The 15,493-nt window shown below is 45.8% G+C and overlaps 1 protein-coding gene across 1 annotated transcript in view; it reads left to right on the forward strand.

Annotated features, from left to right (window-relative positions):
• The window catches only part of LOC135546459 (membrane-associated phosphatidylinositol transfer protein 3-like), a 156,586-nt gene that overhangs the window by 85,692 nt on the left and 55,401 nt on the right, over positions 1–15,493 (forward strand). Inside the window, exons 9-10 of the mRNA XM_064974895.1 lie at positions 3,484–3,641; positions 5,469–5,639. Coding sequence (XP_064830967.1) covers positions 3,484–3,641; positions 5,469–5,639 — 329 coding nt within the window. The remainder of the gene's footprint in view (positions 1–3,483; positions 3,642–5,468; positions 5,640–15,493) is intronic.

A 15,493-nucleotide genomic window follows, 5' to 3' on the forward strand; every position in this document is an offset into this window, starting at 1 on the left:
CAAGACTGCAATTCATGCACCGTGGTTGGATTATGAGGAGGTCGTAACAGTACTCTTCCCTCTGCTCATCTCAGTGATAGACACAGTGGGGATTATTCTGCCTTTTCTCTCTCTTGGCAAGGACTCTGTTGACATTCCAATTCAATGAACATAAAGGTTAAATACTGTTGATACTCAGACTTAGGGAAAATCCCATAATAGTATACTCCTACCATCACATTCTTGGCATATACCACTGTCATTAGAGTCATATCTGAATACATGTTTTCTTATCATGCAGTTCCATACCCAATGTTTATTCCAGACATTTCTAGTGACATTTTTAATGATGTGTGTATGAGTGTCCATCCATCTATGTACTCAGTGGTGTGATGGGATAACCCAGAAGTACTGTAGCTATCTGGCCCTCAGCCAGGTTGTCATGGGATGTTCTATTTATGTGTGTCACTCTGTCATCAATATGTCCCTTTCTACCTGCCTTTCTGCCTGTCTACCTGCCTGCCTTTCTGCCTGCCTGCCTTTCTGCCTTCCTTTCTGCCTGTCTACCTGCCTGTCTGCCTGCCTGCCTACCTTTCTGCCTGTCTACCTGCCTGTCTGCCTGCCTGCCTTTCTGCCTGTCTACCTGCCTGTCTGCCTGCCGCTTGTCCGCTTTTCTGCCTGTCTACCTGCCTGCTTGTCTGCTTTTCAGCCTGCCTATCTGACTGTTTCTCTGCCGTCCTGCTTGCCTTTCTGCCTGCCAGTCTGCTTATCTGCCTGCCTGCCTTTCTGTCTATCTATATGCCTGCCGGCCTCCCTGTCTACCTGCCGGCCTGCTCTGGGCCATAAATAGCCTATTTGTGGCAGTGCCAGTGTGCATAGGAGACTGACTACTGCAGGTGAATGTCGCTATTGCTGGGTGGATGGGGAGCTCCCAGCTCTCTACCATGCTACCATGCTACAAATTAACCAGCATCAAGCAACCAGTGTTCCCATTTCAAATCACATGCTCCAGTGAGGCCCACGTCAGCGTAGTTACAGTCATAGAAATAGCATTTTATTTGTATGGCTCCAGTAGCCAGAGCCCTGGCAACCTAAGCTGCATCCTAAATGGCACCCTATTCCCTATTTAATGCATTTATTTTGGGCCTCTGGTCAAAAGTAATGCACTATATAGGGAATTGGGTGCCCTACCATTGGCACCCTACTCTCTCAGAGATTTGACTTGTTCACACTGATTCTGCAGCGTGTCCATGGTGACGCACCTCTCATCATCTTCTCCCCCTGCTAGTTATTCTCTTCATTAAAACCCCAGTCAGCTCAGCAGTGTGGAGGATGGAGGAGGAGGATGAGGACATTTTGCCTGGCCCTTTCCACAGGGCATCACCGCCCGGTCAAATGGAGGTCTCTGCTCCGAGAGGGCTCTGCTATTATTAGAGCTGTGGCATCCCAGGCATCAGCCCACTCCTCAGGGGCCTCTGGGAAGCCTGCATATCTCTGGGTCACCTGCCTGTTAGGAGCCTCTTTTTCCATCTCAAACAGGGGATTTCCCAGTAGGCCCTCTGCTAACAACGAAAGCCTTTTCTCCTTCCTCTGTTGAAGTCGTGATCGGTCAGAGAGTTTCTCTCTCTCTCTCTCTCTCTCTCTCTCTCTCTCTCTCTCTCTCTCTCTCTCTCTCTCTCCCTCTCCCTCATCAAAAACAACGGACATGGTGATTGACTTTGGAAGGAACACTACCATGCACACACCATCACTGATAAAAGGTGAGCCTATCGAAATAGTGGAGGAGTACAAATACTGTGGTCTCGTCACAACCAGCTGTCCTGGGATCAGTGTACTGACACTATTTTTTGAAAGGCCAACAGAGAATGTATTTCCGACAGAAACTGCACTTTTTGTAATGTTGATCTAACCATCACGGTTCTCTTTTATAAATCATTCATTGAGAGCATTCTGTCCTACTGCTTGACCTGCTGGTTTGGGAATATCAAGGTTGCACAGACAAATAGGTTGGGCAAGATAGTCAGGACTTGTGAGAATATCATGGGGCTGCAACAGCAAGAACTGTCATCTCTCTACCTGGGCAGAGCCCTCCAGAAGGCCAATAAAAGGGGTTGACTCCTCTCACCCACTCCACTCCAATTTCCCGCTCCTTCCCTCAGGTACAGACAACCTAAGGTTAAAAGAAATAGGGCCAAGTACTCTTTTATTCAGAATGCAATTCTGCAGCTTAACAAAATGTTGGACTAATTGCACTTTAGCACTTGCAGAATGAATCTATACTTGCCCTGCCTACTGCCTTGTAAATATCCTTTGCTATTTATTGCATTTGTTATGTGTGATATGTTCTATGACTGCTGCAAAATGAATTGACTCTGAGGACAAAGTTTTCTGAATCTGAATCTCTCTATCTCGCTTTCCTTCACTCTCTCATTCCAACTCTATCTCTCTCTTTGCCAATGAGACAACAGCTTATGGCGTTCAGACCCCAGCAGGAAGAGGTGGATTAATGAAGGGCAGGAAAGGAGGTCAGAAATTAGAGCAAGAGAGGCAGGCAGAAGGAAGACGAAAGACAAAGAGAGCAACCGGCAATCCAAGGCGGATTGATTTTCCCTCTTGGGCTGGCCACAGACCATAATCCTTCACTCTTAGTTTTGGTTGGACTGGAGGGTCTTCGGGGTGTGTAGATTTATAGCCAGGCAGTGGGTTTAAGGCTAGCTTGGCTGTTCAAACATCCGCAAGCCCCATCTGTCTCTCTGCTCTGCCAAAGAGAGAGAGGAGAGCTTTTCAGAATGAGTCAGAATGGTCAAGGGCTCTACTAAAGCCCCGGTCTCCTCTCCCAGATAACATATGCTTACCACACACATGCTCAACCAACCTGTTATTTCTCCTGCCCACTCAGGACACACACAGTGGACTGACTTGTCAAAATGAGTGACTGAGATGCAGGCTTGTATTTAAATTTGAGTCAGCCTCCCTTGTCTCACTCTTTTGCAACATTCGAAGATTTGGTTTATAATTTCTCTCTTTCACCTCCCTCTCTCCTTCCATCCATCCCACTGCACCTCCCTCTCTCCTTCCACCCCTCCCTCTGCACCTGCCTCTCTCCTTCCATCATCCCACTGCACCTCCCTCTCTCCTTCCACCCCTCCCTCTGCACCTGCCTCTCTCCTTCCATCCCTCCCACTGCACCTCCCTCTCTCCTTCCACTCCTCCCTCTGCACCTCCCTCTCTCCTTCCATCCCTCCCTCTGCACCTGCCCCTCTCCTTCCATCCCTGCCTCTGCACCTCCCTCTCTCCTTCCACCCCTCCCACTGCATCTCCCTCTCTGCTTCCACCCCTCTTTCTGCACCTGCCTCTCTCATTCCATCCCTCCCACTGTACCTCCCTCTCTCCTTCCAACCCTCCCTCTGCACCTCCCTCTCTCCTTCCACCCCTCCCTCTGCGACTCCCTCTCTCCTTCCACCCCTCCCTCTGTGACTCCCTCTCTCCTTCCTCTTCTCCCAGTCTGATGCAGGAGGGGGTGGACCTGCGCCCCGGCAGCAGCAGTAGTCTGATTTTGAACCCAGGGAGGTTTGACTTTGAGGTCTCTGAATGTTTCCTGCTGGGCTGTCCACTGGGTCTGGTACTGGCCATGAGACGCACGGTACTGCCTGCTGTCCAGGGTAGGTGTGGTTGGAGAAACACACACACTTCTCACACTCCTCTGTGTCTAGGCAGTCCCTGATGCAACACCTTCCCCATAATGTTTAGCTACCTCTCTGATGGACCAGATCGATCTTCATACTTATTTTGCTTGAAAAGACCACTAGTTCATAATTCTACTACATACAGCAGATGCAGCTTTTTAGAGCCTTTCTAGACTACAAATATACTTATTTTGTATTTATTATTTAACCTTTATTTAACTAGGCAAGTCAGTTTAGAACAATATCTTATTTACAATGACGGCCTACCCAAAGGCAAAAGGCCTCCTGCATGGACGGGGGCTGGGATTAAAAAGAAAAAAGAATACAATTAAAATAAAGGACAAAACATACATCACAACAAGGGAGACAACACAACACTACATAAAGAGAGACCTAAGACAACAGCATGGCAGCAACACCACACTACATAAAGAGAGACCTAAGACAACAGCATAGCATGGCAGCAACACAACACTACATAAAGAGAGACCTAAGACAACAGCATGGCAGCAACACCACACTACATAAAGAGAGACCTAAGACAACAGCATAGCATGGCAGCAACACCACACTACATAAAGAGAGACCTAAGACAACAGCATAGCATGGCAGCAACACAACACTACATAAAGAGAGACCTAAGACAACAGCATGGCAGCAACACAACAGGACAACAGCATGGTAGCAACACAACATGGCAGCAGCACAACATGTTAGCAGCACAAAACATGGTACAAACATTATTGGGCACAGACAACCGCAGAAAGGGCAAGAAGGTAGAGTCAACAATATATCACGCAAAGCAGCCACAAGTGTCCATGATTGAGTCTTTAAATGAAGAGATTGAGATAAAACTGTCCAGTTTGAGTGTTTGTTGCAGCTCGTTCCAGTCGCTAGCTGCAGCGAACTGAAAAGACGAGCGACCCAGGGATGTGTGTGCTTTGGGTACCTTTAACAGAATGTGACTGGCAGAACGGGTGTTGTATGTGGAGGATGAGGGCTGCAGTAGGTATCTCAGATAGGGGGACATGAGGCCTAAGAGGGTTTTATAAATAAGCATGAACCAGTGGGTCTTGCAACGGGTATCCAGAGATTACCAGTTTACAGAGGAGTATAGAGTGCAGTGATGTGTTCCATAAGGAGCATTGGTGGCAAATCTGATGGCCGAATGGTAAAGAACATCTAGCCGCTCGAGAGCACCCTTACCTACCGATCTAAAAATGATGTCTCCGTAATCTAGTAGGATGGTTCAGGGTGGTTCATCTGAATCAGGGTTAGTTTGGCAGCTGGGGTGAAAGAGGAGTGATTACGATAGAGGAAACCAAGCCTAGATTTAACTTTAGCCTGCAGATTTGATATGTGCTGAAAGAAGGACAGTGTCCTTCTAGCCATACTCCCAAGTACTTGTATGAGGTGACAACCTCAAGCTCTAAATCCTCAGAGGTAGTAATCACACAGGTGGGGAGAGGGGTATTCTTCTTACCAAACCACATGACCTTTGTTTTGGAGGTGTTCAGAACAAGGTGAAGGCAAAGGAAGCTTGTTGGATACTAAGAAAGCTTTGTTGTAGAGGATTTACCACAAAATCCGGGGAGCCACCTCCTGAGTATAAGATTGTATCATCTGCATATAGCTGGATGAGAGAGCTTCCTACTGCCTGAGATATGCTGTTGATGTAAATTCAGAAGAGTGTGGGGCTACCTTTCCCACACATCACATTTCGTGCACACAAGCCTTATAATTTATTAGTTCACAGACTAAGCGCTCCCTAATCTCTGCTGTCTGCTGTCCTATGTCCCTCAGTGAGTCAACTCCGTCCTGCCTGCACCCAGATCTTCAACCTGTTCTACCCCTCAGACCCCTCTGCCTCCAGACTGGAGCCCCTGCTGGAGCCCCTCTTCCACAAGCTGCCCCCCTTCCCCATGCCGCGCTACCAGCGCTACCCCCTGGGAGACGGACGCTGCACACTTATAGGTGAGTCAGAGGGAAACTGTTAATAGAAAATCAATTAAACTAAGGAGGCGATACCGGCGTATTCTCTGTTATAAATGTATCGCTCTACTGTATTAGTCATATTTTGGGTTTTGCATTTCAAAGTCAGTGTGAAACATTTTGAGAATTCTAAGTAGGTTGGTTCTATAGCTGCCCCATTGAGAGCATGTTGACTGGCTGCATCACCACTTGGTATGACAACAGCTTGGCATCCAACTGCAAGGTGCTACAGAGGCTCGGGGGTACAGTCCAGTACATCACTGGGGCCAAGCTCCCTGCCATCCAGGACCTCTATACCAGGCGGTGTCAGAGGAAGGCCCTAAACATTGTCAAAGACTCAAGTCATAGACCGTTCTTTCTGCTGTCTGGGACCAAAAGGCTCCTGAACAACTTCTACCCCCAAGCCATAAGAAATGGCAACCTGAACAAATGTTTTCTTTTACATGTTTTATATTTATTTTGGGGAGTAAATTAGCTTTAATATTCCAGATAGACTGTAGCTTCCTTCAATGTAATTATCTGCATCATTTCCAATCCACCATATGTATTTTGACAGACAAAATTAGGAAAAAAAATCCAGAAAATCACATTGTAGGATTTTTAATGAATTTATTTGCAAATTATGTTGGAAAATAAGTATTTGGTCACCTACAAACAAGCAAGATTTCTGGCACTCACAGACCTGTAACTTCTTCTTTAAGAGGTTCCTCTGTCCTCCACTCGTTACCTGTATTAATGGCACCTGTTTGAACTTGTTATCAGTATAAAAGACACCTGTCCACAACCTCAAACAGTCACACTCCAAACTCCACTATGGCCAAGACCAAAGAGCTGTCAAAGGACACCAGAAACAAAATTGTAGACCTGCACTAGGCTGGGAAGACTGAATCTGCAATAGGTAAGCAGCTTGGTTTGAAGAAATCAACTGTGGGAGCAATTATTAGGAAATGGAAATCATACAAGACCACTGATAATCTCCCTCGATCTGGGGCTCCACGCAAGATCGCACCCCGTGGGGTCAAAATGATCACAAGAACGGTGAGCAAAAATCCCAGAACCACACGGGGACCTAGTGAATGACCTGCAGAGAGCTGGGACCAAAGTAACAAAGCCTACCATCAGTAACACACTACGCCCCCAGGGACTCAAATCCTGCAGTGCCAGACGTGTCCCCCTGCTTAAGCCAGTACATGTCCAGGCCCTTCTGAAGTTTGCTAGAGAGCATTTGGATGATCCAGAAGAAGATTGGGAGAATGTCATATGGTCAGATGAAACCAAAATATAACTTTTTGGTAAAAACTCAACTCGTCATGTTTGGAGGACAAAGAATGCTGAGTTGCATGCAAAGAACACCATACCTACTGTGAAGCATGGGGGTGGAAACATCATGCTTTGTGGCTGTTTTTCTGCAAAGGGACCAGGACGACTGATCCGTGTAAAGGAAATAATGAATGGGGCCATGTATCATGAGATTTTGAGTGAAAACCTCCTTCCATCAGCAAGGGCATTGAAGATGAAACATAGCTGGGTCTTTCAGCATGACAATGATCCCAAACACACCGCCCGGGCAACGAAGGAGTGGCTTCGTAAGAAGCATTTCAAGGTCCTGGAGTGGCCTAGCCAGTCTCCAGATCTCAACCCCATAGAAAATCTTTGGAGGGAGTTGAAAGTCCGTGTTGCCTAGCAACACCCCCAAAACATCACTGCTCTAGAGGAGATCTGCATGGAGGAATGGGCCAAAATACCAGCAACAGTGTGTGAAAACCTTGTGAAGCCTTTCAGAAAACATTTGACCTCTGTCATTGCCAACAAAGAGTATATAACAAAGTATTGAGATAAACTTTTGTTATTGACCAAATACTTATCTTCCACCATAATTTGCAAATAAATTAATTAAAAATCCTACAATGTGATTTTCTGGAATTTTTTTCTCATTTTGTCTGTCATAGTTGAAGTGTACCTATGATGAAAATTACAGGCCTCTCTCATCTTTTTAAGTGGGAGAACTTGCACAATTGGTGGCTGACTAAAGACTTTTTTTGCCCCACTGTATATATTTTTTAAATGTATTGTCCTTTATTATTTTCCCCTAACCCTACCAGCCCTCCCCTAATTGGAGTAAACTAATGGACAACAACACTTAGGCTTCTACTTCCAGCTTATACATACTACGTACATTTTACAGACACTTTGTGTTTTACAAGAGTTAACTTTTGTTTGTTTTTAATCCCATCCTTCAGCTACCCTCAACCCCTCCCATCTACCCTCAACCCCTCCCATCTATCTCTGAAGACCATCCAGTTTTTATTTATATTTGCCATGTATTTTTCAACTGTGCTGTGATGTTTCACAAATGTTCTGAATCTTTCTTTTGTCATAGTTTCTACAGGTTGCAAATTAAGATAAACATTTGTATTATTATATTATTGATCAATTTATTATGACTTTTTAAATCACCCAGAAGTGCTATTTACAGATTTAACTCCAGGTAAATATTGCAATTCTACAGCTCAACCTGCTAAACCTGCGACTATTTGCATTTTAGTTTTTCTTTGTGCACTGACTACGCACACTCACTGGACTCTACCCACACACTCACACATACTACACAGACACTCCAACACACACACACACACACACACACACACACACACACATGCATATTGATGCCACACACACACTCACACAGTCTATACCTGTTGTATTCGGCTCATGTGACAAATACATTTGATTTGGTATGTAGTGAGAAGGTAATGCTAGGATTTATTCTATTCTGAAACACACACACAAATGCGTGCACATCCACACTCTCACACACACACAGTGGTGGAACTGAGGCTCTCACTGTCTGTTAACCTTACAGAAAAATAGGCCCGAAGCCTTGCATTTCAAAGTCATTATGATTCATCCTCTTGGGTGTTACGTTAACCTGAGACCTCTCTGAGGATCAGACTCAGACACCTGTGTGTTTGTGCATCTGTGTGTGTGTGTGTGTGTGTGTGTGTGTGTGTGTGTGTGTGTGTGTGTGTGTGTGTGTGTGTGTGTGTGTGTGTGTGTGTGTGTGTGTGTGTGTGTGTGTGTGTGTGTGTGTGTGTGTGTGTGTGTGTGTGTGTGTGTGAGGTATTACTGGGCTAGATGTGTCAGGGTAGGTAGGTACTAGGTAGCACAATAATCCCAGCAGGGACAGGTGGGCTGGCTTTAACACTCTAATGAAGCACTGATTTTTTTAAACAATGTTTTTAGCCTCCTTCTGGGACTTTGAGACTTAAACACCTTGCCTCTGCCCCTGCTTCTCTCAAGGTAAATCATAGGGAGATAGTAGTACAAAGGCTGTACAGTACACGGCAACCTACAGCCGTTCTGGTCCTGTCTAGGGGGTGTACTTGTACATCAAGCTGTTTCACGCCACAGAAACAGGAGAAAGGCTCCTGCCCTATGGACCATTCTGGCTCTGACACTGCTTTCTTATGGTTCATAAGGGAGTGCCACAGACCTACAATGCTGAAAGAAACCAACTTATATGAAGTAACCGCAAATAATTACAATAATGTCACAACAACATCAACAACGGCAAATTAGCTGTTAGCAACTCCCCACATTAGCAAACTGCTTACTGACAATATGTGTCATCCTATTCAGAAGTCCCTGTCAGTTAGAAGACATGATGTTTAATTAGAGGGGAGGAATCTCATGGTGCATCAGTAGTTTGCGAGACTGGTGTTCAGCAAGGAGACACTTGCACACTCTCACAGTCCTCCTGCAGGGAATAGGGTGTCATTTGGGACACATCTACAGTCTCTCACAGCATTGCTGATTTTTAATTACGCCACTAAATCCATTGATCAGGCTCAGAGGCTGTTAAAGTATGAGTTAAATTAAAACACACCCACGCAGCAGCGCACACACACACACACACACACACACACACACACACATACACACACACACACACACACACACACTGAAACACTAATTTCCTTTGGTGCTATAATGTAGGAATTATTTAAAGCGATGGTGACATGGAGAAGCGATCAAATCCTACTCCTATTGGTAAGGCTCTACCATCAGTACCCATCCACACTGTAGAGGCTTTATTGTGATGAAGGGCAGTAATACAGAGAAAATCAGCTTTCTGTTGGTTGCTTTTCTATTGACTGAAATGCAACGGCAATAGACAAACAGCCAATACTCTGCAACTGTCAACTCCTGAGTTTGTATGGTTATGTCTTTCATGTCGCACAGGAAGAGTTTAGTCCTTGCATTGCCTGCAGCAATATTATACATACATACGCACACAAACACATACACACACATGCACACATCACACACACAGAGAGAGAGCAGTATGTCTTTGAAGCCAGGCTGTAGTAAAGAGATGTTTCAAGGCCCCAGTATAATCATGCACATCTCTTCCTTCTGTCCGCTGTCCACCACAACATTGGTGCTTTCATTCTTCTTAACTCCCCTCCATTTCCATACTGATAGTGGTGTTGTGGTCCTGGTGCCTCCTACCCCTTTGCCCCCCTACCCACCTGCCCTCTCCTCTCACCCCTCTCCTACCCACCTACCCTCTCCTCTCCCCCTCTCCTACCCACCTGCCCTCTCCTCTCCCCCCTCTCCTACCCACCTGCCCTCTCCTCTCCCCCTCTCCTACCCACCTGCCCTCTCCTCTCCCCCCTCTCCTACCCACCTGCCCTCTCCTCTCCCCCTCTCCTACCCACCTGCCCTCTCCTCTCACCCCTTTCCTACCCACCTGCCCTCTCCTCTCCCCCTCTCCTACCCACCTGCCCTCTCCTCTCCCACCTCTCCTACCCACCTGCCCTCTCCTCTCACCCCTCACCTACCCCCTTGCCCTCTCCTCTCACCCCTCTCCTACCCACCTGCCCTCTCCTCTCACCCCTCTCCTACCCCCTGCCCTCTCCTCTCACCCCTCTCCTACCCCCTGCCCTCTCCTCTCACCCCTCTCCTACCCCCCTGCCCTCTCCTCTCACCCCTCTCCTACCCCCTGCCCTCTCCTCTCACCCCTCTCCTACCCACCTGCCCTCTCCTCTCACCCCTCTCCTACCCACCTGCCCTCTCCTCTCACCCCTCTCCTACCCCCTGCCTTCTCCTCTCACCCCTCTCGTACCTCCCTGTCCTCTCCTCTCACTTCTCTCCTACCTCCCTGTCATTACCTCTCCCCGCAGATACTGTCATCTCGCTCCCTATTTCTCTCTCTCACTCTGTCTTTCTCTATACCCCACTCACTCTCTGCATCTTGTCTCTCATTCCCACCCTTTCTCGTTCAACCGCAGATTCTGCCTTACTTTCTTTCAAACAGTTTATTCTATATTTTGCATTAAATGACAGTCAACAACATTCAGAGGATTCTGTCTTTCTCTCATCTCAATTAAATTAAATTCAAGGGGCTTTATTGGCATGGGAAACATATGTTAACATTGCCAAAGCAAGTGAAGTAGATAATATACAAAAAGCCAAGACAATGCAGGAGTGGCTTCAGGACAAGCCTCTGAATGTCCTTGAGTGGCACAGCCAGAGCCCGGACTTCAACCCGAACATCTCTGGAGAGACCTGACAATAGTTGTGCAGCATCGCTCCCCATCCAACCTGACACAGCTTGAGAGTCTGTTTGGTTCATCCTTGGGAGCAATTTCCAAACGCCTGAGGGTACCACGTTCATCTGTATAAACAATAATACGCAAGTATAAAGACTATGGGACCACTCAGCCGTCATACCGCTCAGGAAGGAGACGCGTTCTGTCTCCTAGAGATGAACGCACTTTAGTGCAAAAAGTGCAAATCAACCCCAGAACAGGGGAGCATGAGGGTGGCAGCATTGTTGTGGGGGTGCTTTGCTGGAAGGGGGGCTGGTGCACTTCACAAAATAGATGTCATCATGAAAGAGGAAAATGATGTGGATATATTGAAGCAACATCTCAAGTCATCAGTCAGGAAGTTAAAGCTTGGTGGAAAATGAGTCTTCCAAATGGACAATGACCCCAAGCATACTTCCAAAGTTGTGGCAAAATGGCTTAAGGACAACAAAGTCAAGGTATATGAGTGGCCATCATAGTCCTGACCTCAATCCTTTAGAACATTTGTGGGCAGAACTGAATAAGCGTGTGCGAGCAAGGAGGCCTACAAACCTGACTCTTCAGCTCTGTCAGGAGGAATGGGCCAAAATTCACCTAACTTATTGTGGGAAGCTTGTGGAAGACTACCCAAAATGTTTGACCCAAGTTAAACAATTTAAAGGCAATGCTACCAAATATGAATTGACTGTATGTAAACTTCTGACCCACTGGGAATGTGATGAAAGAAATAAAAGCTGATATAAATCATCCTCTACTATTATTCTGACATTTCACATTCTTAAAATAAAGTGATGATCCTAACTGACCTAAGACTGGACATTTCTACTGGGATTAAATGTCAGGAATTGTGGAAAAACTGAGTTTAAATGTATTTGGTTAAGGTGTATGTACACTTCCGACTTCAACTGTAAATAAGCATAAAAATTGGTTGTTTTTCCAGTGGTGTTTGTTCTTCACTGGTTGACCTTTTCTTCTGGAAACAGATCACAAATCTTGCTGCTGTGAAGGCACACTGTGGTATTTCACCCAGTAGATAGGGAGTTTATTGGAGTTTATTAAAATTGGGGTTGTTTACGAATTCTTTGTGGATCTGTGTAATTTGAGGGAAATATGTGTCTCTAATATGGTCCTACATTGGCCAGGAGGTTAGGGAGTACAGCTCAGTTTCCAACTCATTTTGTGAGCAGTGTGCACATAGCCTGTCTTCTCTTCAGAGCCATGTCTGCCTTTCTCAATAGCAAGGCTATGCTCACTGAGTCTGTACATAGTCAAAGCTTTCCTTAAGTTTGGTAAGTCACAGGGGTCAGGTGTTCTGCCACTGTGTACTCTCTGTTTAGGGCCAAATAGCATTCTAGTTTGCTCTGTTTTTTTGTTAATTCTTTCCAATGTGTCAAGTAATTACCTTTTTGTTTTCTCATGATTTGGTTGTCTATGTTGCTGTCCTAAAGCTCTGTGGGGTGTGTTTGTGTTTGTGAACAGAGCCCCAGGACCAGCTTGCTTAGGGGACTCTTCTCCAGGTTCATCTCTCTGTATGTGATGGCTTTGTTATGGAAGGTTTGGGAATCGCTTCCTTTTAGGTGGTTGTAGAATTTAACGTCTCTTTTCTGGATTTTGATAAGTATCAGGTATTGGCCTAATTCTACTCTGCATGCATTATTTGGTGTTTTACGTTGTACACAGAGGATATTTTTGCAGAATTCTGCATGCAGTCTCAATCATCTCTCTCTCGCTTTCTCTCTCATCTATCTTTTTCTCGCTCTCAGTCACTCTCTCAACCTCTGTTTCCCCTTCCATCAAACATTGTTAAAATCGCGCGTGCATGCATGTGTTGTGTCAGGGTTAGTAGAATGTGGTGACTGACATTTGGCCTGCAGCATTTTCATTTAAAGGACATGCAAATGTAGATTATGTAGATTATGGTTATTCATTAAGTTCCATACATGCAACTCGACGATGCAAGGACATTTAGAAAAGGGGAGATCTAAAGATGCATGGATTGCTAATATGACTAGGATTGTGCCATTGGCCACTGGAGAAAGAAGCCTCCCTATCGTTTTGTATATGCACTTGAATGGCGAATAGTAAGGACACTTCAATTGACAAATAAAGCTCTTCTTAGTAGCTCTTTTTAATTGTGGCCATCAAACCGTTTTTAACATGCGATTGCATTTAGAATGGTTACGCAATCATTGGGCTTATAAAAGCCCATTTCACTCCAGCAGCAACATGAGCTGTTTGAGAAGCTGTAGCAGCTCATAGGCTCTGTATCTGTACACTGCGTGATAAACATAACAGCTAACGAAAATACACACGCGGCAATTCAATTCCACTAAATGATGCCAATGAACCTATAGACTGAAAAGGATGACCGGTCAAATATATTTCCTTTGACAGGTTTTTCCAACAATGAATAGGATAAAAAGCATTATGTCGCAATGGGATTTTTATTATTCTCCCTGACAGTTGGCTGGCACCAGTTTTATTTATCAGCTTCTAATTGTTTTGATAGGCTAATGGAAACCCTAGTTTGTGTGTGTGTTTGTGTGTAGGTGTGTGCACGTGGGTCCATGCATGTGCTTGCGTACATGCATTTATAAAAGGATACAACAGATTAAGGAAAATATCTGTCACACCCAGTCACATCTTCTACACGAATTGCCATACAACAGAACCTTAATTTCACTCTCTCATGGGCACACACTATAGTATGATGATTGTTTACATTCCAACATTTATTTAGCCCTGTGTGACCCAGTGAATATGTATGTAACCATCCTTGCCACCTTTCCCCATGCCTATAAAAAGACCAGTCTCAACTTTAGTTTTTTCCTGGCCACCATAACCGCAGGCCTGTATTAGCTCCACCTGATTCCCCCACACGCCTGCCTGGGAAAGCAGCCTGGAGTTTGTATTCTGCTGTGGTTGCCAGTCCCTTACAGACGGGGGAAATTAGACTGACAGCCGAGTAGTGTGGAGGAGCATCCGATGCTTTGTTTAAACGCTCCACTAAAGGTCACAGCGGCAGCAACCAAAAGAGTTAACCTCACTGGAATGGTTTGCATAATGACAGTAGACATCCTTTAAGGACCGAGCTGATAGACGATGGCTCACAATAACACATTTTGATATGCAGACATGCAAACACACAGGAATATAGTCGCATAAACACACACACACACACACACACTTAAGCATCATGAAAACAAACATCCAGTACACACATTGCCTCTCCGTGGATTGCTGGTTAAATAGAGGAATACAAATCGGAGTCCTCAGATGATCAGTCGAGGTGGAGATGCACTGCTCCCTGTTTAGAATTCTGATACAGGAAAATGTTCTCATTGAATACTGTATCTCCATATCCTGGCATCCATGCTGCTCTCTCAAACTGTTCTCCCCTCATCCCCTCCCCCCTGCTGCCCATAATAAAAATCATCCAGCCTTTCTGTGTTCGACTGGCCCTGTCATAATGTAAAAACAAAATACCTGGCTACTGATGGATCCACTGGTTCAACTTGGAGAGGCCATAGCCTGCTGAGAGCATCAAACAGGGTCACGCACACACACACACACACACACACACACACACACACACACACACACACACACACACACACACACACACACACACACACACACACACACACACACACACACACACACACACACACACACGCCCAGTACATCACCGGGGCCTCTACACCAGGCGGTGTCAGAGGAAGGCCCTAATAGACTCCAGCCACTCTAGTCGTAGACTGTTCTCTCTGCTACCGCACGGCAAGCGGTACCGGAGCGCCAAGTTAAGGTCCAAGAGACTTCTAAACAGCTTCTACCCCCAAGCTATAAGACTCCTGAACAGCTAATCAAATGGCTACCCAGACTATTTGCAACCCCCCCCCCCCCCTCCCGCGTTGCGAATGCTCTGTTATTATCTATGCATAGCCACTTTAGCAACCATACCTGCATGTACATAATTATCTCCATTACCTCGACACCGGTGCCCCCGCACATTGATACGTTGACTCTGTACCGGTACCCCCTGTATATAGCTTCCACAATGACACGTTGACTCTGTACCAGTACCCCCTGTATATAGCCTCCACAATGACACGTTGACTCTGTACCGGTACCCCCTGTATATATCCTCCACATTGACACATTGACTCTGTACCGGTTCCCCCCGTATATAGCCTCCACATTGATACGTTGACTCTGTACCGGTACCCCCTGTATATAGCCTCC

This window comes from Oncorhynchus masou, chromosome 9 (assembly GCF_036934945.1).
Source record: "Oncorhynchus masou masou isolate Uvic2021 chromosome 9, UVic_Omas_1.1, whole genome shotgun sequence".
Lineage (NCBI taxonomy): Eukaryota > Metazoa > Chordata > Actinopteri > Salmoniformes > Salmonidae > Oncorhynchus > Oncorhynchus masou.